Source organism: Sporothrix brasiliensis, assembly GCF_000820605.1.
Source record: "Sporothrix brasiliensis 5110 chromosome Unknown Cont16, whole genome shotgun sequence".
Lineage (NCBI taxonomy): Eukaryota > Fungi > Ascomycota > Sordariomycetes > Ophiostomatales > Ophiostomataceae > Sporothrix > Sporothrix brasiliensis.
The window spans coordinates 1029529-1053171 of NW_024467135.1; the positions used below are offsets into that span (position 1 = coordinate 1029529).

General features: G+C 56.7%; 8 protein-coding genes across 8 annotated transcripts in view; 4 read left to right on the top strand and 4 right to left on the bottom strand.

The window, feature by feature from the left end:
• Positions 1–1531: 1531 nt before the first annotated feature.
• SPBR_04350 (uncharacterized protein) lies at positions 1532–2527 on the bottom strand (the record flags this gene model as incomplete). Its single annotated transcript, XM_040762633.1, has 1 exon — positions 1532–2527. The coding sequence occupies one exon, from the start codon at positions 2525–2527 to the stop codon at positions 1532–1534; it is 996 nt and encodes a 331-aa protein (XP_040621566.1).
• Positions 2528–3807: 1280 nt separating this feature from the next.
• Positions 3808–4506, top strand: SPBR_09181 (uncharacterized protein; the record flags this gene model as incomplete). The annotated part of the gene is made up of 2 exons (XM_040767307.1): positions 3808–3976; positions 4385–4506. 2 exons carry the CDS (start codon positions 3808–3810, stop codon positions 4504–4506), a joined length of 291 nt encoding a protein of 96 aa, XP_040621567.1.
• Positions 4507–6131: 1625 nt separating this feature from the next.
• On the top strand, positions 6132–6386 carry SPBR_04518 (uncharacterized protein; the record flags this gene model as incomplete). Its single annotated transcript, XM_040762801.1, has 2 exons — positions 6132–6153; positions 6214–6386. 2 exons carry the CDS (start codon positions 6132–6134, stop codon positions 6384–6386), a joined length of 195 nt encoding a protein of 64 aa, XP_040621568.1.
• Positions 6387–6845: 459 nt separating this feature from the next.
• On the bottom strand, positions 6846–8114 carry SPBR_04279 (salicylate hydroxylase; the record flags this gene model as incomplete). Its single annotated transcript, XM_040762562.1, has 1 exon — positions 6846–8114. One exon carries the CDS (start codon positions 8112–8114, stop codon positions 6846–6848), a length of 1269 nt encoding a protein of 422 aa, XP_040621569.1.
• Positions 8115–8732: 618 nt separating this feature from the next.
• Positions 8733–10950, bottom strand: SPBR_04130 (uncharacterized protein; the record flags this gene model as incomplete). Its single annotated transcript, XM_040762413.1, has 3 exons — positions 8733–9652; positions 9828–10824; positions 10888–10950. 3 exons carry the CDS (start codon positions 10948–10950, stop codon positions 8733–8735), a joined length of 1980 nt encoding a protein of 659 aa, XP_040621570.1.
• Positions 10951–14314: 3364 nt separating this feature from the next.
• SPBR_04453 (nitroreductase family protein) lies at positions 14315–14953 on the bottom strand (the record flags this gene model as incomplete). Its single annotated transcript, XM_040762736.1, has 1 exon — positions 14315–14953. The coding sequence occupies one exon, from the start codon at positions 14951–14953 to the stop codon at positions 14315–14317; it is 639 nt and encodes a 212-aa protein (XP_040621571.1).
• Positions 14954–17771: 2818 nt separating this feature from the next.
• SPBR_04074 (uncharacterized protein) lies at positions 17772–20707 on the top strand (the record flags this gene model as incomplete). Its single annotated transcript, XM_040762358.1, has 2 exons — positions 17772–19067; positions 19094–20707. 2 exons carry the CDS (start codon positions 17772–17774, stop codon positions 20705–20707), a joined length of 2910 nt encoding a protein of 969 aa, XP_040621572.1.
• Positions 20708–21885: 1178 nt separating this feature from the next.
• SPBR_09156 (AAA family ATPase) overlaps positions 21886–23643 on the top strand; it is a gene marked incomplete at both ends in the record, with an annotated part of 2565 nt that continues 807 nt past the window's right edge. The window contains 2 exons of the mRNA XM_040767282.1: positions 21886–23392; positions 23453–23608. Of these exons, the coding sequence (XP_040621573.1) occupies positions 21886–23392; positions 23453–23608 (1663 nt within the window). The remainder of the gene's footprint in view (positions 23393–23452; positions 23609–23643) is intronic.

Here is a 23643-nt window from a genome sequence, read left to right on the forward strand (position 1 = left end):
GCGTCGAGAGGAGAACAAACAAGAAGAGGAGGTGACGAACCGTGAAAAGATGTAAAAGGACGCCACAAACAAGACAAGACACGATCACCAACAATCTCACGTTCCATGCTGAATATCACAACGCCGGATCCCGAGCGATGCCCGAGTTTCATCCTGTCTGGCCGTCCGGACGCGCCAAGAGGGCGGCCGAGGGTGGTATCAAGGTAGCCTTGAGAGGCGTAAAGTACGTCTTGGTGATCACGGTTGCCCCGGATTGTCTTGTCTTCCCCTCACTTCATGCAGGAGCAACGTCGGAACCAAGAGAGAACCAACAGGCGCGTACGTTTGCGTGCAGCTATCGAGTCGTTCGCGACGGCAGATGACCACGAGTGGAGGAGGAGCTTTACCTACGTAGCTGTCTAGGCTGTGTTGAGAATATCGTCGCTGTGACCCTCGCTATCGCTCGGGCCACCAAGCTTCTAGGGCAGCTTCATATGGTAGCATCATCATCAGCACCATCTTCGTGTCGTGTCGTGTCCTCCCCTCATGCACGACGTATCTGGGCAACCCAATATACAACACAAAAAACCTCTCTGAATTTTCTTCTTTGGACGTGCTCCTGTGCCAAGCCTGCTCCAGCCTGCTTAGTATTTTGTAATTTTGACCTTTTAACCTTGTGTTATTGTAGCCCTTTGCCATCGCACAAGACACTCTGTGTGCTGCACTATGGTGCCAACCACGTTTGCTTTTTGCTTTTTGCTTTTTGCTTCTTGCTTATTTTCATGCATCAACAAAACCTGAACAAAACTTGAACAAAACCTGTGCGTTCCCATCCCGTCCATCGTCACCATCCATTGACAACCTTCCACCGACAGCCTTCCATCAACAACAATCAACCACTATCTACCTGCAACCGTCTATCCACTGGCAATGAGCTCACCACGCCCACTGTCTACGGCGTCTGTCGCCGGAGACGAATCGAAATGTCAGGCAGATTACAAAAATGTACTTGAAAGTAGCCTAAGCCTGGGCATTGTGCCCTTGTCTGTTCGTCCGTTCTTCCCCCTTACTCCCTAAGAACATCAACTTGCCAGCGAATAGGGGCAAAGATTGCCTTACGCAGCAGCCAGACTGACTTCAATCATTACCAGGTAACGTAAAGTCATCTTGAAGCAAACTATACATCTCCTTTCTAGTTCTTGTTCAGGAAAAGATGGATCCTCCTACTTGCCCGACTTGCAAGGGTAATGGCCTCAAAAGGAATCATCTGCCCTACCTGAGCGCAGATCCGCCATAGAATCAGCAACATCTGGGTAAGTAGTATTTACGGAGTACATTTCCATCCCGTTTTCACGAATGACTTACCCCCTTCTCATTAGAACAAAGTGTCGGCGTATGTGAAAGTGGACAGGGTAGCTGCTCGCTTTTTTTGCCATTGCGTCCCAGACGCTGATGAGCCACCGAGCCTGGCTGAGGTGGTTTAGTAGCTAGAGCAGCTCCTTTGTCTTTTCACAAAAGATGATCAGCATCCCCCCTACCGCCGACGCATCACTCAGGCAACCTCGATCGCCTCCACCATCTCTCTCAGCTCCCCCACTGTTGGCCTTGCCGCCGGTGACTCCTGCATGCACGCCTCCACCACTTGGCGCAGCGGCTCCGGAACGGGCCACTCCACCTGTGGGGTGATGGGCGCATTCGCATACACCATGCCCTTGATGCACACGCCCACATCATACACATCCGATCGCTCACTCCACCCCGAACCCTCCGGACTCCCCTCCCACGCGACCTCGGGCGCGACCCTCTGTCCCCATCGCCCCTCCAGATCACACACGACCAGCCTCTCCCCGCCCTCCCCAAAGAGCAGGTTGTCGACGCGCAGGTCGCGGTGCACGATGCCCGCGGCGTGCATCGCGGCCAAGCCGTCGAGCAGATGCAGCAGCCAGCGCTTGTACGTGGCCAGGGTTGAGACGCGCCCGAGGGTAGGGCCGCGGGTGGCGAGCTTTTCGAAGACGAGGTCGCCAGTCGCGGAAGCGCCGAGGAGGTGGATGAGGTGCGGGGAGCAGCGGGTGCCGGGGCATGAGCCGCCTTGGAGGCGGAGGAGGTTGGTGATTTCGGAGCGGTATTTGGGTTTCTTCACAAAGTGGTTGGAGGCGTCGACGTCAATCACAGGGAGCAGGCTGATCAGGTCGGTGGTGTCTTCCAAGTCGTCTTCACGGGGGTCAGGGTGGTTGGGACAGATTTCCAGGGGCCGGATGACGTCGCCTTCGATTTCGAAGTGGCCGGGCAGGGAAGGGAGGTCGCGGTTGAGGCGGAGGATGTCGCCGGAGAGGGTGCCAGGGAGGTCGAAGAGCCGAACGTAGCGACCGAGCGGGGTACCGTCTTCGTACCAGATGCTCGTGGTTGGCGTCTCGCCGTGGGTAAGTTCCATGTCAAGGACGGGTTGGCCCGCGGGAGGGCAGAGATTGGATGCCTGGCGCCGGCGTTGGTACTCCTCGCGAAGGCGAAGGACTTCTTGGCTGAAGGCTCCGTCCGTGTCTGAGATCATGATGAATGTTCAGGATCGAGGGACGTCGGCGTGCGGTCCTCAGTGCGATGTGTCGTCGAATGTGGGTGCTAGATGCGGCGTGGATGTGCCAAGCTGGATGTGACGAGTGTTGGGAGATGGGTTGGCTGGGCAACCAAGTGAGGCTGGGCTTTTGCGGGTCATGTGACTCGGTGGTTTCTAGCGAAACCCCGTAACCAGGCCACAAGCCGGAGGACTGGAGGGGCCAGACAAGAGTCTCCTTTACCGTTATTTAACTATAACTAATATTAAAATTATTAAAATTATTAAAATTATCTTTTAATAAAAGATTCTTAGTTCCCGAGTTATCGACAGCGACGGGCATGCACCGCTGATGCTCCGCTGGCCGTGGTTCCGCGCACGGTAGTCGCGCGAGGCGGTCGTGCGTGGCCCACCGGTGCCGGTGTAAAGCTGCTGGAACGGCATGGTGGCGATGGACGCACGGGCGTTTTAAGAACAACGTTTATAGTTCCGCGGGCTACCGGACGGTTTAACAGCATCGTACTTAAAAGTATCCAAGTGTTATTTAGTGCACGTGGACAACCGGCTCTTTAAAAAGAAGGGCGTCTGGCTAAATCCTCACGTGCAGGTGGCGTACAATAACAAGGCCTGTAAGGAAAAAGGAGACGCAAAATCGTCGCTGTCTATCTCGGACATTGCTCGGGGGCTGTGGGCAAATCGGCTGCGCCGGTGGACATCGACGACCTGGTTCCAGGAACGCATTGTGGATGCGCGCGTGCGCGCGTGGCAGCGGACAGGCAGCTGCAACAAAGAAGACGGACGGCAGTGCATTATAAACGAGATGCAGGTGCTGGTAGACAATGGCTGGCAGTATGTGTAGGCAAGTTTGCATCCCCACACTTCATCGGTACGGAGTCGTTACGGGGCCCGTACATCGGGCCTCCACCTACGACGACGGGTGACCTCCACATTCCGAAAGTTAGCATCGCCTTGACAATCCGGCCCGGCAATTGGATCGAGAGAAGGAGAGTAGATACGATAAGAGAGTAGATACGATAAGAGAGTAGATACGATAGGAGAGTACGATAAGAGAGTAGATACGATAAGAGAGTAAATATAATGGGAGAGTAGATACGATGTTTATGGTACTTTATAGACTTCTTCTTCGTTTGTTTATATTTATTTGTTGACTTCCTCCTACGTACGTACTTTTGTCGGAGTTCCAAACCAATCTACTCGGCACCAACTACTAGTCCGTGCCCGGCTTTACTAACGCCAAGCACGACGCCCTGCTCGCGCTCATGGAGTGGACCGAGCGCTGCCAGGCGTCCGCGCAGATCATCGCCACCACGAGGAACACGCCCACCAAACCGCTGTCCGGCGTGCTGCGGCAGCGGCCGCTGTGTCCCTACCCGCAGGCGGTCAAGTGTAACAGCCGTCTGGACATTAACAAGGCCAGCAGCTGGTACTGTGAGTAGGGGGGGAGAGGAAGGGGGTGAATGGGATGGGATGGGGAGGGACTGGCTGTTTAGTTAATTTAATGAAGGAAGAGTGGCCTGTATTTTATTTTTATTTTTTATCTTTTTTTTCTTTTTAGCTCTACTTTATGTCAAGAAAAGGCATGGCCTTCATCGTCTTTATCCTCTTCATCCCAATTCAGTATCGAAGCAAGCGTGTACGACCGCATTAGAGGGCAACCGTCGTGGACGTCGTGGGCCGAGTGGACAGGCACAAGGGGAAGGGGCAGAAAGAAATGACGAATGCCCTCAAATGCGGACTGACAGACTATATACCCGGCGAGGGTCAGTGTGTGTCCCTCGTCTTCGGCTTGTCTGATTTTGTTCGGTTGGTCCGTCCCCGCAAACCACTAAAACACAGCTGCCGATCCCGTCTTGGCACTGCCGCCGCTAGTGGGCTCGCTTAACGGCCATACGGGAACCCACACCGGCCGCAGTGACGACGACGTCCACGAAGGCTGCGAGCCGCGACCTCCGCGATGACAGGCGACTGGTATCCAAGTGACGATCCGTCACTCCCCGCAGTGATGCTCGCGGAACGGGATTTTGTAGGGCTGTTGACGATGACGACAGACGGAGTACAACCACTTGGCAGGAAAAGGCAGTCCAGCCACAGCACCGACCACGATAAAACAAAGGCCATGGCCCGTCGGATCTCAGACAAGTAGCCAGTTTTAGTCTGTCTGGTGTCAGCTTGTCTGGTTGTTTGTGATTTGTCTGTGATTGTCTTTGCCACCGCTCAATACTGCTCACTGCTCACTTGAATTCCGTGCCCCATCTGCTGACCGTCCTCCATCTCCGACCGTCCCCCGATCCCACCATGAAGCCTACCCTTTTCTCCTGTGGCCTGACTGCCGTCCATTGTGCCGCCGCCACCACAACCACAGTGTCGGTCCCGGCGGCCAGGACCAAACCCACCAACGCTGTCGCCCCCAGCACTGCAAGCCAACAGACCGACGAATCTAATGTACGGCCAGGGTGTCGCAGGTGTGGCTAAAAGGCGCCATGGCACCTTTTAGAACACGGGACCAATTAGGAAGCAGGAAAGTTATCTCATACCAGGAATGAGAAAGGCGTATGAGATACGTATAAGATGGGGGCTATCTTATACGGGGAATGAGACAACGGCATGAGATACGAATGAGACTAGCTGGATATATAAGGAACTGATGTCTGCCTCTTTAAGAAAATGAGACCCAATCGCTACCGATTATTTAAAATTAATATCTACATAAACGTTTATCCTCTATACCCTCTTTATATACAACCACCGCTTCCCTCATACTATTAATATTACTCAGCTATTACACCTCATCACTGTTTTACCAAAACGAGCCCTCCCCTAGCCTAATCATCTCGCAGAGACCTCTTGCCCTCCGGGATAAGTGCGTCTTTGTAACAAATAATAATATAATAAAAGGAAAGTAAGAGAGGCGAAGAGGAGCGGCAGGTGGCTGAGGTGATAAAAGAGATGAGAGGAACGGGTTGCCTCTTTATGCAGGGAGATAAGAGTCCCAGCCTAATACCACCTCGATAACGTTGTGAGTTATACAGTTCCGGCTTCTCAAACTGCAAGATGGTGGTCGAGAACAAGGTTCTGTGGCTGCGCCGGCTTGCGATAGAACAGCCATAAAGGTACAGCAGGCACAGCAAACACAGCGGGCACAACGGGCACAGCGGGCACAGGGAGCACCTGGGAGCACATGCGAGCACATCCGCTAAGCAGGCTGGAGCAGGGACGGCACAGGTGCACGTCCAAAGAAGAAAATTCCCAATGAGGTTTTCGGGTGGTATATTGGGCTGAGCTTTGATGTTGTCCTGGCATCACAGTCGCAGCTTCCTCAACTGGTGTGTTTACGCTTCGGTGTTTACTTTTTGTTGTTCTTGCCCGTTTTGTATTGATCAGACAAGACTACCGGTATCCACTTTGCCCGCCGGCACCAGCATCCAAAGTAATCTTCCTCCCCGCATATCCCAAAAACATTTTGGCGACCTCAACTTTCGCAGCAGTCACATCCGCTTCATCCTCACCATCTGCACGACTCGAGGCAAGCTTCCAATCCATCCAAGAAAACCCTTTGAAGTCACTTGATACTACTCTTGACGCGATGCCTGCATCCGACGCTCTTCGTGAGTCAAGGCAATAGGCAATGATTTTTGTCCAGTGCGCCCCCTCACCAACGGCAAAAGCTAACATTCGTCGAGAACCGCCGCTGACGCCGGCTGAGCGGACGATTGTCAAGTCGTACGGCGGTTGGACAGCCTTTATGCAGTCGTACGGTCTCAAGCCGTGGGACGAAGCCGACGCCCAGGAGGGCAAGCAGATTCTCGAGGCCATGGTCGCGGGAGACAAGGGAAACTAAAGCCCCGAGGAGCAGGGCAGCTTACTCGGTGTAATGACGTTGGTGAACGTTCCCAACTGGTACTCCCCTTGTCGCGAGCTTTATCTTCATGGGGTTGGCAGGCACTGGCGGAGTTGACGTTGGTGGAGGGGCGTCGTGGCGGATGTTGGCGACTGGGTCTGTCTGTGGACGTCGAAAGCAACGACCGACGGGAAAGCATGCTCTTGTGCAGCTTCAACGGACCCTGGACTCGGCATCGCGTCCGCGTCACTCACATTCCTACTCACACGTTTTTTCTTGTCACCTGTTCTCTTTATAGACTATCATAACATTGTCACTCCTGCCATGACAAATTTGCGTGTGAAAGCCTGCCGAACAGTACCACAATCGAATCCTAGTCTGTCGTGTCTTACACACTGGCGTCGCTCGGCTTCGCCTCGGCTTCGCCTCGGCTTCGCCTTGGCCTTGACCCGCCTCCCCTCACAACTTGGCCGCCTCGGCCTGGAACCAGTTGACATACTCGTCCTCGAGCGACGGGGCAATGCCCGTGCTGGCGTCCACGGGCTCGCGGCCGCCGTTGAGCAGCGCCGCCAGCGCCGTGGCGGCGTGCTTGTCGGCGTCGTAGCCGTAGACGTCGAGGACGGTCTTGGGGTCGCCGTAGAGGTTGCTGCTCTTGACAAAGTACTGGCCCTGCAGCTCGGGCGCCATGGCGGCGTCGCGCGCCTGCTGGGCGGGGCCGTCGGGCAGGTGCCAGATGGCGCCGTTGAGAAAGGACACCTGCTGCTTGGCAAAGGCCTTGGGCATGCGCTCGCGCTCGTAGAGGCCGACGGCGGCGTCGAGCGGCAGCCGGCCCGCGACGACGGCGGCGATGCACGTGCCCAGAAACGCGCCGTCCTCCATGGCGGTGGCGGCGCCCTGGGCCATGTGGTTGACCATGGCGTGGGCGGCGTCGCCGGCGAGGACGACGTTCTTGCGCGGCGAGGACGACGACGGCAGCGGGCCGGCGACCAGCAGCGGCCAGCGCGCGGTGCGGTCGATCATGCCGACGATGCGGCGGATGCGCGGGTCAAAGTCCCTGTACTCGTCGCGCAGCTCGGCGAGGGGCACGTCGTGCTGCGTCGCGCGCAGCTTCTCGGGGCGGTGGTGCGACAGCACGAGGTTGAACATGGTGCCGGCGCAGATGGGGTACGTGATGATGTAGGCGTTGTCGGCCATCCAGACCTCCATGGTCGGCTTCTCGACGAGCGCGCGCGCCACAGGGTCCTTGCGGATCTGCTCGTACGGCACGACGGCGCGGTACGCGCCGTTGGTCGTCGGCGGCTCGGGCGCCGCGTCGGGGAAGAGGGCCTGGCGCGTGGTGCTGTTGACGCCGTCCGCGCCGACGACCAGGTCGAACACAAACGTGCCGGCGCGGGACGCCACCGTCACCGATGGGCTGTCCGCGTACGCCAGCGCCGTGACCGCCGCGTCTACCAGCAGCGTGACGCCCAGCCGCTCGGCCACCTCGACCAGGCCCGCGTGCAGGTGCGCGCGGTGTACGACCCACCACGGCCGGTTGAGCGTCCGCTCGAGCGTGGCAATCTTCGTGTGGCCGACGGGCGTGCCGTCCTTGCGCCGCATGTTGAGCTCCTCGAAGCGCACGAGGTTGTCGGCGATTTCCTTGTCGACGCCCCAGCGCTGCAGCAGCACCGACACGTTGGGCGTCATCTGGATGCCGGCGCCGACGATGCCAATGTTGAGAGGGGGCATTGTGTGATGTGATGTGAGGTGTGTGGTGCGACGTGTGACGTGGATGGATGATAGGTCGATGAAGGAAGCTGAGAACAGAATGAAAGACGTCGAGTTGTTTGTATAGTCAGATCCGAGTGGGAAGAGCACTGATGGACACGGGCAACGAACAGGACTGTCTCTATAAAAAGAATAAAGATTGGAAAAACCACTCGCTCACCTCGTCCACCTCGTCATGTACAGCTTCGATTTTGGTGGCGTTTCCAACAAATAAAGTGGAGGCCGGTGTAAGTCGCAAGTGTGGCGCCGTCGGGGAGTTCGGGTCGCCTTTGCGGCTTCTGGACGCGGGCCGATGACGAGAGTGGCGTGTAATACCGAACTTGCAGTTGATCCATTTGCCAAACATCTGTGACATATACGGAGCTATGGAGCACTGTCTACCTGTGAGTCTGTCGTCTGTCTTCCCAGCTCCTCACCAATGGACACTCTGTTCCTTTGACCCGTGTGTGTCTCATTCCGTATTTGCATTCCCATCTATCGCGGTACAGGTACTCGTCTTCTAGTTTTCACTTCCTCTGTCTCTGGACTATCATCTACGTCTCTTTCGTCTACCCTCACCCATTTGTCTCCACCGCCATGTCAACTACCACCCAAACACTCTTCGTCCCGCACCTCGGCGGCATCGACGTCGGCTACCGGCTGTCGCAGCCGGCCATTGACCGCGCCAAGCCCACCGTCGTGCTCTTCAACCCGTTCACGGCCACCGCCGACTACTACGAGCCCGAGTTCCAGAATGCGGACCTGTGCGCGGCTGCCAACCTGGTCGCCGTCGAGCCCTTGGGCCACGGCCGCACAGTGGCCCGGTCGGGCGCCGGCGCCACGTTTACCTACTGGGACTCGGCGCACATGGCCCTGCAGCTGCTCGACGCGCTCGGGATCGACACGTTCTTTGCCCTCGGCACGTCCCAGGGCGGCTGGATCGCTGTGCGCCTGGCGCTGCTGGCGCCCACCCGCGTCTTGGGTGTCGTGCCCGTCGGCTCGTCCATGGACGCCGAGTCCGCCGAGAGCCGCGCGCTCGGCTGCTGGGACGGCCCTGCCGCCACCGCGGGTTTCGTGGCGCAGGCCGGCGCGCCCACCACCGACGCGGCTGCCGACGCGGACTTTGTGCCGGGCGACGGCTACTGCGACTTCTTGATGGAGATTGGCTTTGGCCCGACCGTGACGCCGGCCATCCGCGGCGTTTGGTCCACGGCCCTTGCGCGCAACTACCACGGCGCGGCCGGCAAGCAGCGCATCGTCATGGCCGCCGTGGCCCTCGCGACGCGCGACGGCCTGCGCGCGCGGCTGCCGTGCGTGCGCTGCCCCGTGCTGTGGCTGCAGGGCACGGCCGACGCCGTCTTCTCCCTGCAGCAGGCCGCGGCCGACCTGCCTCTCTTTGCCAACGCGGCCGACGCGCGGCTGGTGCCGTGCCCCGGCGGCGTGCACTTTCTGAGCCACACACACAAGGACGTGCTGCACCGCGAGCTGCTGGTCTTTGTGCACAGGTGGGCGCGCGGGGCCTGGGCGCAGTTATGAGGTGGGCGATGGTGGGCAGCATTTGTCGAGCACATACTTTATAGTCATTATTATCGGTCGTTTCTGCACAAAAAAAAAGCGCTCAAGATTTTGCCACGTCCTGTTTCGTTTCTGATGTCTTCTCCGCTGCATTCCATTGTTGTTGTCCCACAGTCATACCACGCAGCGACAGTCCGCTCGCTGCTTCCATGTAGGCTACATCGTCGTCGCAAAATGTGACTCGGATGTCCTCCGCCAGCGCCACCAGCAGGTCGGCCGCCGACGCAAACTGCCCGTGCCAGCACCGCCGTATGGCGCCCGCAAACAGTATGTCCCGCCCGCTCGCGTCCGTCGGCGCCATCGACCGCGCCTTGACCGACGTGTTGGCCGGCGCCCCGTGCCAGCCCACCTCGTCCGGGTTGCTGCTCATGTACTTGGTAATGTACGTGGGCGGCAGCCGGTCGTCGTCGCTGCCGGGCACGGGCGCCGGCACGGCCGCCAGCGACGGAAACGCGCCGCGCTGGTAGCGGTCCCGGATCTCGCGGCGGTCCGCAATCTCGCCGTACGGCTGCGCGCCCGTGACAATCTCAAAGAGGCTCATGCCGACGGCAAAGAGGTCCGTCGTCACCGTGCCGTCGAGCTTGTGCCGGTCGCGCGGCATAAAGAACCGATCGCTCTCGCAGCAATACGAGCGGCGGCCGCAGAGGCTGGAGCCAGCGAGGTCGATGATGCGCACGCCCAGCGTGTCGTCGAGCAGCATGTTGTGCGGCTTGATGTCGCAGTGGATGATGCCGTGCTCGTGCAGGAAGCCGATGCCGTCGGCCATTTCCACAGCCCAGCGCGCGCGCAGACGTGGTGATATGACGGGGACCGGTGGCGCCGTACCATCCTCGGCAGGAACAAACTCAACGTGGTTCCTCTCGAGATACGTCCGCAGCGTGCCGTTGGGCAAATACGGCAGGTCGATGCCGACATGGAGGCCGTGGTCGAAGCTGGCCAGCATGGTCAGGAACCGCGGATGGCCCTTGGGCAAGTGGTTGTAAATATCAATCTCGTTGCGCATGTCCGCCATCTTGGCTGTGCGGCTGTAGTAGTCCGTGTCCCATGGCGGTACCGTTTTCCGGACGCGCGTCCCACACGGCAGCAGCCGCACCCACGACGACGCTCCACCGTTGATCTGGGGCCGCGACGGCCGTCAGTGTACTGAGCACACAAGCTACAAAATGGAAATGAAACAGACCTCGTCTCCTTCATTTTCAGCTGGGACATCGTCCACAACATAGTCAGGTGGCTGTTCTCTCATTCTATTCTGTGTATTCATCTCGACCATCCACATTGGACACCAATATTCGTTGAAACCAAATTCAAAGTTGCGGCGTTACAAATTGCATTGCGCAGAATGAGTTCACATATAAATCGCACATGGTCTGTGCTGCTGTTGCCTAGCGCGAGTACGCTTTCCATGTATTTCAATAGACCTTATATGCAATTATGCGCAATTTATGGCATTTCATGTGTTTCAGATGCAGACTTCTTATTCGACCTAGCTACAGAATACTCTCTTAGCCAAAATTACAATTGACAGCTTAACCCAGTTAATTCAGAGTCCCACGCGGTGTAAGTTCCACCACACTTCACACAAAACTCACTGCTGCGGCTCAAAGTACCCCTCGTCGCTGCAGATCGGGCACGGAAAGTGCCTGTTTGTTGAAGAACCCAAGTAAGCATTTTTGATTTTATTTTCGGGGCAGTCCTCGTTTCTTTTGTTCGCATTGTTGCAACGAACAAATTTGACCCGCTGGACTGAATGAAAGCAGCCAGGGTAAATGTCTGTGCTGTGGATTCGTTGGCACATTCTCTGCACTTATTACTACGTCAGCAGGAATAGAAACACAAAAAATCAGGCTAGATATATATATTGGGACAGTGGCATGAAGTTATACTAACCGAACCAAGGGTGTGGTAAGAAAATTAGATTCAATATGAAGTCGCACAAATGACTGTACGTCGTTGCCAGTGACAAGTGAGTTGATATCGCAAGAGTGGCATAAAGAAAATATGGCGTAGAATATATTTAATCAACGAAAACACATATCGGCCGTACCTCTCGAATCGAGGGGGTGCAGTAGATTTAAATAGGGCCTTTGTCCTTTCTTAACAGGGCGTCTTCATGATATTGAAATGTAAGGCGACTTATTTGGAAACATCCTCATTGGCATGTTTTCGAAAAACAATCTTCGATTCCCAATCAAATACTCATCCGCTCGCCGTTCCAGGACAAAATAGTCGACAGGGTAACATTGCTAGGCAGCAGCCTGTGGAAGCCTGGCAAACGATGCAATGTGCTTCTTACCAGCCAGCCAGCGCCAAACTCAGTAGTGGTGGTTGAGACAACCATGTATGCAATGGAACTCTGGTCGCATTCATGTAGCCACATGCTGTGTGTTGGCAAAGGTTGTCTGTAATATATTGGACACGCGGCCTGGCGTGCCTGTGAGGCTATCTGGGGCGAATAAAGCATGATGCAAATGTGCAAAACACTCTGCTTCGATATGCAACGCATATTCGAATTAATCATCTGCTTTTTCTCATACAGGACTGCGTGCCACTTCTTGTATTCAAGGATGTCAGATAGAGGTTGGGGCAGGGATAGGGGAGGCGCTTTGGAGCATATTACCTTGCTGAGCGTTTACAAACCCAGCCGTTGTCCTGAATACGAAACCTCGAGCGCCAGACATCCCGACAAATCGACGTCTAAAGCAAACAAGATGAGAGATAGGCAGTACACTAGTCCTGTACGGCTTATCGCATGTGAAGCTCGACTGGTACATGTATAATACAGAAAGCTGTGTGTGCAGATGCACAGCATTTTTTGACGTAAAGGTCGTGATCTACTCTCTTAATCGGTCTTGTGTTCAATCTCATTTGTCGTTTCTTCTACATACCTTCTTAAAACAAAAAGAAAAACAGTTCGCGATTCAAATGGGTTCAGCAGACAGTCTCTTATGGCTATCTGCTCGGTGTGGATGTCGTTGTAAGACTGTGCCGGCCTCCGTTTGACTTTCTTTATTTGTCTTTTTGCCTCACCTTACATACTGGCAGAACAGAGCACCTTCACCGGTGTGTAGGTCACAACCCCCAACTATCGCATTGTTCGGGCGGAGAAACCCGTCAACACCGTAGGGTCGGAACACCGGCGTAAAGAAACGGCATCAACATAATACGTAAGTTGCTGGAGAGCCGAGACCAGTACAGCGGTCATTTGACGCCCTCCATCACGGGACAACCGTCGGTAAGCGTTTTGAATTCCTTCTGCCCAGGTTATGGTCGTCACTGGAATGTTTGTAACTCACATCTGTTTGAATGCCATTCGGGAAGCAAAAGGCGTCAGAGGCCGCCTTATCGTGACGGTGGGCTACCTACAAGGACGTGCTCCATGTCAACCAGCGTTTGCAGATTTCTAGCTGCCCTGGCGGCTGTATCAATTTTGTGCCACCTGTGCCACTTATCCCGTTGCAGCGGGTAGCGCTGCCCGAGGTGCGCTGATCTGGAGGTACCTAAATGGTTTGCAATGGTTTCTAGCAGAGGACAGCGACACCATCCGCATTCTCAAAAGGGACGGCGGCTTGTCGAGTCTGGCCTTGGTCAGCGAACTGCCGGTCAACATGCTAATGTGAATTATGTATATATAGAGAGAGGAAGATACGAGTGGCATGGGTGCGGAGATAGTTTAAATCATGTTCAAGACATAGTCACCACAGGTCTGGCCTAACCGGCGGCGTGCAAGGCATCGTCGACGCATGGTCACGCTAGACATAGATGGCATGTCGATGGGCTGCGTACTAATTTCAGACCGTAAGGTGACACAATGCTGCGAAACCACTGTGGGCCAAATTACGGTGCACTCGCCGTCGGTGGATGCCAAGACGATCGTGGCTGGTGGCCGGTTGATTACCACATTTGTAAAGCTGACGGCTACCATACGGGTCGGACCGCTGATTGCCCGTACCGTTCCCAGCCCCGTATAATGCCGTCGAACCCGGCCGTCTTGCCCTCGTTGGTCCGCGCGAGATACAAGCTGGGTTGTTGCAGTCACTTCGCCGCCGTGCGCCGCGTTGAGGAACAAGTTGATAGCCGCAGGTTGGTCCATCGTGGTTGAGGAGGTTTGTAGTTACGATCAATGGCAATGATTTTGGAGAATATTTCGTTTGAATGACCTGGCTTCAGTTGACTTGCTTGTCTGTACATCTCTGAACGTGGGTCTCGAGTATAGCAGCGGCAATTGGTAATAGGGAGATTGCTACTGCGAGAAATAAAGACGACGCAAAAGGTTTACTATTTGTGTAACAAAACGTAACTTCTGCACATTAAGACCTCTCCTGATAAAAAGAAATATGTCCTAATAAATAAACGTGTTCACTGCAAGGCAGATAGACGAAAGCAGTTCACGTAGATATTTGATGGCCGCTGGTGCGGTGCAGCTCAATAATACTACAACACTACGACACAAGTACATTCGGCCAAATATGAGTGAAACAGTGCATTTTAACTGTGTATTTCATATACTCTCTTCTCACGGAATCATAGATTGCATGTACCAAACCAAGGCCAAGACAAAGCGTGCGCAATAGTGCATGTCTATCCATTATGTACTTATGAGTCTAAATCTAGGTGACAATCTTGAAAGTCTCGCTGAGGGGCAGCTTGGCAGGCTTCTCCGGGTGCTCGCCCGCCTCCTCGCCAAAGTTGAGGTGCGCCTTTAGCGAGTAGTCGGCGGGCAGGCCCAAGAACGCCTGCAGCGCCGTCGACACGCCGGGGACGATGCCCAGGTGCTGCAGGTTGGCGCCGAAGCCCTCGAGCTCCAGCGCCGTCCACACGAGGATCTGCGCAATGGCGCTGGCGTGCTCCGCGAACTGGGGCAGCGCCTGGGCGGCCGCCTTGTGCGTCTCGCGGGCGTCGTCCAGGGCCTTGTCGCTGACCCAGAAGAGCACCGAGCCGTAGGCGCTCTTGTGGCCCTCAAGCCTGGGCCGCATCGCGTCCCAGACGCCGGGGCCGGCCTGTTCGAGGACGGGCTGGACCGCGTCGATTATGATCTGCCATAGCTGCTTGTGCTTGGGGCCCAAGACGACGGTGACGCGGTCGACCTGGGTGTTGTACGACGACGGGTTGAAGGACAGCACCTGCTTGACAATCTCCTCGATGCGGGCGTCGGGGACGTGCGACGTGTCCTTGAGGGTGTAGACGGTGCGGCGGTACGCGGCGGCGCTGAGCCACTGGTCGGTGGTGAGGTTGGTCGGAGGGGCCATTGTGGAGGGATATTTTGGTGGGCGAGTGGCTTGTGTGTGGAGTGAGTTGCTGAGCTGTGGAGGATGCAGTGATGGCAGACTCTCCCAACCTCTTTTGTTGAGATTCGAACGCGGCCTTCATATACGTCGTGGCCATGCCATGGACGCTGGACGAGACACCACTCGAGACGACGCTCGAGACGACGCTCGAGACCGTGCCCAGGACCAGAGCACGTCCATCGTCGTATGCCGCAGAATGCGCATATCGTCACGGAGTTTCACGGCCAAACGCTTGCAGGTTCGTCCATGCCGTAATCTGCCGTCTATGCTGTACCTATTTCGCTATTGCGCATTACTAATTACGATATACCTCATGGCGACGGCATGGCTATAAAATGCGCAAATGAAAACGACATCACAAAGCCATCACAAAGCCTTCAGAAAGACCGCCTCTCCTGCTGTCCGTCCGCGTCGTCCGTCGTTCATCTCGGCCTTCGTCCGTCGCGGCCCTTAGATCCCGGTCTGTTGGGGTGTTAGTCGATTTTTCAGCCCATCTTTTTTGGTGTCCTTCGTCCGATTTCCGTCCGCACTAACCGCGCAATCTGCACCGACTACGTCGTGTTGCTAATACAGTCTAATTTTATCCACAATTGTGGCTGCTTTCGACCATTTGTTCGTCCGCAAGGACTGTATCATTGTTGTCCCGCACTTCGCATTGAAAAAGACGCATTGACCTGGTTGGCGCGAGGCCCTGATCCTGATGCGAGGCCGTGATGTCAATAATTGCCAAATAACGCCGCAAAAGACGCGATATGGAACAGCGACGACGGAAAAAGGCCACGGCTCGTATTCGTTTCCGTTTTGGCTACACTCATTCCTTACGAAGCATTTCGTACGGCGCATACCGCTCGTCCTCGGTCGTAGACTGCCATAAAAGGGCCCATCTTGGTGTGCGGCGACTTGTGTTCGGTGACTTTTGGGGCATATAGGGCTCTGAGTTTGGGACTATTTATAATATTGGTCAGGCGGGGACGGACGACCACCGGTTTCTCGTCTATTTACTAAGCAGGGCTGCGGGTCGCAATACTTGCACCCCATTGAATTCCCGCGACCATCTGCCTCGATTGTTTACGCCCATATGGTGACAGGCATGGTCCCTGCAAAGGTGTCGCGAGACGTCTGGTAGAGCACTCAAAAATAAGGAAAGAAAATCATTATCTCCAAGTAGAAAAGGTGTAATACGGTGAGAAGTATGGTGAGATACGGAAAGAACAAAAACCAACCACGAGAGGTGTCATAAATGGAAACAAAATGTACCAATAGATGCTCGAGTTAACATATGAAAGCACCCGAACAGACACACCTCGTTAACGTCCCCCTCCCACAACTAAGTGCTAAATTGTACTAAGCTCACAGTCTTGTGAGACACAAGCAACCCTACACGTCAGACTTCACGCCGCCTAAGAAACTGAACGGACGGCAAGGGCGACGACAGCAGAAAAGACAGACTGAACTTGAAAGTAAGAACGATCAAGAGGCGAGTCAAAGGCCAGCTGTCCAGTCATACACTTGTACGAGGCTTATCAAACAGCTCACATCGTCTCTTCGTATTGTCAATGTATGATAACCCACACCCACATTTTGCAATTAGCGTGGAGAGTACCAAGCTGCCTCTATCACAAACTTGGACACAATCGTAGCACATAAATATTGCACATAATATTTCAGAGTCACATTGCTCTGTCTTGATAGACTGCCTTTCCTGGTTCATAAATCCGGACTATGAGTCTCTGCCACGTGCTCCCACGTTTGTCTCGAAACTCTGTACGGCGTAGTCAACCGTCCTATTCCATAGCAAAACAATATCGCTGCGGGCGAATATGTTGGCACGAGCAAACAGAAGTGTACCGCAATATCCGACCACAGTCATCGACGGGTCACGTGAGCAGACCACAGACAGAATATTACTGTCGTTGCCAATTCACGCGACAAGTTCGTGATGACAGTCTCGACATGCCCCAGGTTCCAGTCTGGACCGACGTCAATTATTCTTTCATTGTCTTGAAAGGTATTATGATCTGGGGGCTGTGGTTTTGTCATTTTGTCACCAAGTCCACTTCCACAATCCACTCAGCCCTCTGCGGACGCGCTAGTGGCTGCCAGGAACCGGAACCCCGCACATCAGCACCCAAATCCGACAACAAAGTGGCGTATTTGCCGACTCTCGCCGACTAACACCAGGTTCTTGCCTGTTTTGGGGTGCATACGTCGCTTCCTAACTCCCCGGCGGCTCACCGTCTGCGCCTTCCCCTTGATTGCCCGTCTAATTCCCATGCAATCGAGGCCTGCGTCGTGCCTTCTCTTTTGCCACGAGTGGCACTCTGTACTTTCCCTGCGGCGAACCCTGTACCTTCCCCGACGTCATGCCCAGCTTCTCCATGTTGCGGGGAAGCAAATTGCGGAGAGGAAGGTGTGCAACCACGTTCTTTCCATCTCCGGAGATGGCGAAAGCATCTCACAGTTGACATTTCTCTGCATCCTTTTGTCCTTCTCCTTTCTTTCGTCTCTTGCATACTCCAATACCCGACATCCGTTTGCTCATCACCTCAAAAACTCCCCGTTCTCCCTCTCGCTCCACATTTTCCTCGCTCCCCGATGCAAATACGCTTCCGTCGTCCGATGCTACGCTTCACCTAAACCACTCCATGACTTGTGTTCGCTGAGGCCATTCACTCTGCACTCTGCACTCTGCACTCTGCACTCTGTCCTGCAGCACGACCAGTGCCACATACTGGGGTCAGTGACGGCACGGGCGCGTGTCTCCGTGCCATCTCTGACAATGGCGGGCCCTGCGTCGTCCCCGAGCCGGCGCCTGGCGTCCACAGCTCGGCCTGGGTCCCGGCCTAGTCTGCGGGGACAGGCGGCACAGCAATTGAATTCATCGTCACAACAGGCACAACAGTTGCCGCCACATCCGCAGCATCAACTTGCCGCCGGCCAATCTCCACAGTCGACGTCATCGACCGCAGGCCCGCCCAACAAACGCCGCCGCGTAGCACTCGCCTGTGGCAACTGCCGGCACCGCAAGTCCCGCTGCGACGGCCGCCGTCCGCGCTGCTCGCTGTGCACTGAGCTGAGCTGCGAGTGTGTCTACGAGCAGGCGGGTGTGGCGAGCAACCTGACCGTGGGCCGGTCGTATCTCGAGCGGCTGGAGCAGCGACTGGCGGATATTGAGTTGCGTCTGGCGCAAGTCAAGGCCGACAAAGCTGAGGCACCAACACCAAGACGTAACAAACGGTCTCGGAACGACGTTGGCGATGACGACGACGACGACCGCGACGACGACAATGGCCCAGGTCGCGATACCAACGAGGAAAGCGGTGTCGGCCAAGGTGGCACAGTAGGCAGCGTGGCAAGTTCACAAGCTGCGACAGCATCCACAGCGCCGCCCACCACGGCAACAGCAAACAGCTCATCATCCGCAACCTCCGACGGTTCCACCACAGCTACGTCCACCAACGACACCTATGGCGTGCCCGACACGGCCGAGGACTCCATCGACGGCATGGGCGCCATCAAGTTCGCCGACGAGGAGGACTGGGGCTACTTCGGCCCCAGCAGCAACATTGCCTTCCTGCGCCACATCTCTCTCGCCATGGCCCGCATGGACGACCTGCACCAGGCCATGCCCTCGCCCACCGGCCGCGTCCACGAGGTCGCCGGCGGAATGAGTGTGTCGCGGCCGGCAGGCGGAGGCGGTGCGCGCCGCGGTGGGCATGTCCATGGCACGACGACGCCGCCGACCATGGCCCCTGTCAACATCTATGCACTGCCCTCGGAGGCGCGCACCTGGCGCCTGATCCGCGAGTACTTTCAAAAGACGGGCCGCCTGTTGCCCTACGTGCACGAGGCCACTTTTTGCGCCACCTACTTTGCCCTCAAGACCAGCAACTTTACCAGCGCTCGCCGCACCTGGCTCGGCTTGCTCAACATCATCCTGGCCATGGCCACCACACTCCACGTCGACACGTCCGTGTCGGCCGAGCGCCGCATCGCCGAGTCCGACGTGTACTACCAGCGGGCCAATGCGCTGTGCGACGACAAGGAGGCCCGCCGCAACATGAGCCTCGAGCTGGTGCAGTACCTGCTGATCCTGGCCAGTACCTGCAGGGCACGCAAAAGTCGGTGCAGGCCTGGACGGTGCACGGCCTGGCCATTACGACGGCGCTGCAGCTGGGCCTGCAGTCGCCCAAGATGAACCGGGCCTTCCCGCCGCTCGAGTGCGAGATCCGCAAGCGCGTGTGGTTCGGGTGCATCCTGCTGGACCGGACGCTGTCCATGACCTTTGGACGGCCCGCCATGATCCACGAGAGCTACTTGACCCTGGAGCTGCCCATCACGGACATGCAGATTGTTGGGCCAGACGACATGCAGACCGACACGGAGCCAGCTGCCATGGACGCGTCGGCATCGCCCTCCTCCGCCACCACCACCAACACCGTCCAAATGGACGGTCTGTACTACACGGCCACCATCAAGCTCTACAACGTCTTGCACCACATCATCGACACCTGCTACGGCCAGAACCTGGGCCTCGAGGAGCCGGTGCCCTCCGTGCCCTCCTCGCGACTGTACGCCGACTACTCAGCGCTCTTTTCGCATGTCTTGCGCGTCGAGGCCGAACTCGAGGCCTGGAAGGCCCAGCTGGCGCCCAACCGGCTGTCTGTGTACGACGCGCCCGTGGGCCCCAAAGACTTGGAAAGAATCGAGGCCGACGACAAGATCTCGGCGCGGTATGTCGTCGTGCTCTCGGTGCGGTACCACAACCTGCAAATTCTGTCCCACCGGCCCATCCTCGAGAAGCTGCTGGAGACATGCGGGAGGGGGGAGAGCAAGAGCCAGCGGCCACAGCCAGGAGCCAACACGTTGTTGTCCACCACGTCGTCTTCTTCTTCTTCCTCGTTTTCATCCTCCTCGTCCAAACTCCTCCCGATGGGCCTCGGAAGTGTCGAGGCCTGCATCCACTCCGCCCAGGCCATCATCTCCCTCGTCCATACCATCGTGCTGGCCGACGGACCCCGGCGCGACTTGCTGGGTGCCTGGAACTTTTCGCTCTTCTACACCTTCAACGCCGCCCTCGCCATCTTTGCCGCCATGCACGTGGCACGGTGTGACGTGCAAAGACAGATTGGCGACGCGGACCTGGCGGCCTCGTCGGCCACGATGAGCAGGCTGCTCCCGCGCTGGGAGTTTGTCGAGGCCGCGCTGCCGTACTTTGGCATGGCCATCGAGGCGCTCGAGAACCTGGACCGCGGCAACCGCGTCGTCGAACGGTGCGTCAGCTACCTGTCGCAGCTCGTGCTCGTGCCCGTCAATCCCGGTCTCGGCGGTGGGGGAGGCGACGGTAGCATCCCCCAACACGGACCGCACACTGGACATGCCGTGCCCGCTGGCCAGTATGGCGCTCAAAATCAGAGCGAGAATCATCCTCAGCATGATAGACAAATGCAGGGCCAATCGCAAAGCCAGAGCCAAAGCCTAGGACCAACTGGAGACCTTCAAGGCTATCCATCGCACCCCGGCAATATGCATCCCCATCCGCATCCCGTGGCGATGGCCATGGGTACTGGCCCTGGCGGTGGTCCTGGTGGCCATGGAGGGGCCAGTGTCTTTCCACGGCCGCCACAACAGCTCCTCCCGATGGAGATTGATCTGAACGAGTTTATGCTCGACACGGACTTTGACCTGCTCAACATGGCATGGCTGTCGTCGTGATGGGGGTAAGATACTGTATGTTGGAAGTAAGATGAACGATGAACGTTAGGGATGCTATTCGGTATGATACCATACAACCATAAAGGCTACGGCTATGATAACACGAAACGCTATTCGGGATATTGGTGGCACAGAATTCGTCTCCACCGTCTTCAACATGCCAGACTTGCCTTTATTTCCGTCCTAGAATGCACCTGCAGCCTTGACCTGAACTCGACTCCTCCCTCCTGCAACCACTGTCGATCCAGCACCAATCTCCCTGGCGCGGTTGATCCCGCTCTTCCGTGCCTGGACATGTCTCGCTGCGTTGCGCGAGAAACACTTCAGTGAGCTGCCAGTGCCGCCGAGAAGAATCAAGGGAGACCATCGTATGTATTTTTCTCTTTTTTTTATAACGAGCGCGTCGCAAATAACAGGCGTTCCGTAACCCCTTGATCCCAGGGAGTAACTGAGATGAAAGCAGAAATTTGAAAAGGGACACCCGTTGGGAAAAGAAGTAAAAGCAACGACAGACGGGGAAAAGAATTATTTGACGCAAGGGATGACGACTTTTCCCAAGATTCGGTGATGCACGGCGTATTCTGTCATTATGCTCACAAGACCGTCCGGTCGCGCCTGCCCTATCCAATACTGTGTAATTGCCTTGTCGTACAGGCTTAACAACATGTCAAAGTCAATGTCGGCCAGAAGGACCAGGGGCTGGCTTGGCACGGTGCTGATCTCAGAGAGCGAGGATGTGGAGGTAGGGATCAGACAGCTACTCTGACCAGCTTGAGGCAGCGGTTGATTGGATCGGCAGGGCACCACAGCATAACCCAGAGAAAGTAAGCCTGAAGGAGCAGGAGAGGGTGGGGGGGTTATGCCTCGTTTGCCGTTTTGTCGTTTTCTTTTGTTGTGCTGTCCTGGTATGCCGCACGCGGTCCATATAAGTGACAATGCTGCCTGTTCTGTCGAGGTCGACTTTCTCTGCTTGGACAAGCTGTCTTTGGCCAACTGCCAGTCTTGAATTCGTCTTGGATTGCACTTGAATTGCTTCACTTTGGACATCTCGTCTCGGCTTTCGTTGGCGTTATCTGGTGTCGTTTTACCTTCCTTGTCTATCCTATCGAATTGTTGCCTCATCTCCAACACATCACATCGCCTGCCTTGTCCACGACGTCTCCCACACGTCTCGCACGATGCGTTTCCTTTCCAAGGATGGCGTGAAGGAGACCGCCTGGCGGTGGCGCTGCAAAGTCCTGCGTACCGCGGACGAACGCACACTCGCCGACTATAGCGACAGCAGCAGCAGCTTCTTCGAGCAGAGCAGCGAAAAGGCCGTGGGCAAACTGGGCAGCGCGCCGGGCCTGCCAAAGAACAACGGCGCCAAGACCGCCGGCGCCCCGAATGCCAAAGACAGCCACGCCAGTGTGCTCGGCTCGTCGCTGATTGTCAAAACGCTCTACGAGGGCACCAATGTCGGCGACAACTTTACCAACTGGCAGGACTACCCGCCGCGCCAGCTCAGCAAGAGCGCGTCCAAGGTCCAGGACCGCGTGGCCATCAAGCTCTACAAGGTCAAGGACAAGAACAAGCCCGTGCTGGACGGCCGCTTTGCCATGAAGTACCACCAGATCGACATCCAGAGCCCACTCATCGTCCAGGCGCTGGCGCCCATCCTGCGCGACCGCGAGGACCACCATCTGGACCCGGACGAGACAGCCACCTTCCATGCGCCCTTCCGCCCGCTGTACTTTTGCTACGACGCCATTGTCGACACGCTGCGCGCGCTGCAGCCGCAGACCGCGCCCGCCGACGCCGCCCTGCACCCGTTCCTAAAGCTGCTCGTGTGCGTGCTCGACCAGCTCTTCGTCGAGGTGCGCACCAAGCGCCGCACCCTTCTCGAGCGCGGGCTCCTGTCCTTTGAGCACGCCTGGGCCTACTTCCCGCGCAACGCCATCGTCCGCAGCCACGGCCTCAACGGCGACGTCCTGAGCCGCGTGCTCGACACCAGCTACGTCCAGGTCATGGGCGCCAAGGTGTTTGTCCTGCGCGTCCAGGTCCTGCGGTTCAACGGCGAGGCGTTTGTCTGGCAGAAGGAGGAGCTCAAGGTGGAGCACTTTGCGGGCAACCGTCCCATTCTCGAGTTTGACCACTACCCGCTGGAGCACCTGCCGGCCGACGAGCAGGCGGCCCTCAAGACCCGGCTGGCCGCCCGCGGCCGGCTCGTGCTGGACTGCCAGGGCCTCGAGTACCGCCATTACACGGGCGTCGGCATGCACGTGAACGAGCAGTGCACGGTGATGAAGCACAACGTGGACGGGCGCATTCTGGTCGACGTCGTCGGCTACAACAAGCACCACCTGGCGCAGGGCGTGCGCGAGGGCAAAGACCCGCAGTCGGTGCGCAACGTGGTCGAGGGCACGGGTCGCAGGCCCCTGCGGCAGTATTTAGCAGGGGATCCGGAGCCCCCGGCCGTCGACAAATGGGGATACCTTTTGGACAAGAGCGCCGGCGGCCGCGCGAGCGACGCGAACGCCAAAGACAAAGCTGCAGACCCGTCCTCGACCCCGCAAACGGGCAAGATTCAGCGCCTCTCCGAAGAGGAGCAGGCCGCCAACAAGGCGGCGATGCTGAAGAAGCCCGACGATCTCATGTTCATGTCGCCCACGGTCGAGGGCTATGCCCTGAAGAACAAGCAATGGCGTACGTATTCTGTGGTGGTATTTCTTTTTCGTTGTACGACGTACACTGACCCTCTTGTAGTCACCTTCTTCGTCGAGGACATCCGCCCAGTCGCATGGAACGACCAAGCGTACGACCACCTGGTATACGACGAGCAGCAGAAGGATCTGGTCCTCTCGTTTGTCGAGAGCCACGGGCATACAAAGCACAAAGTGGACGATGTTATCATCGGCAAGGGTAAGCCAGCCCCGAGAACAAAAAACAAACAACCC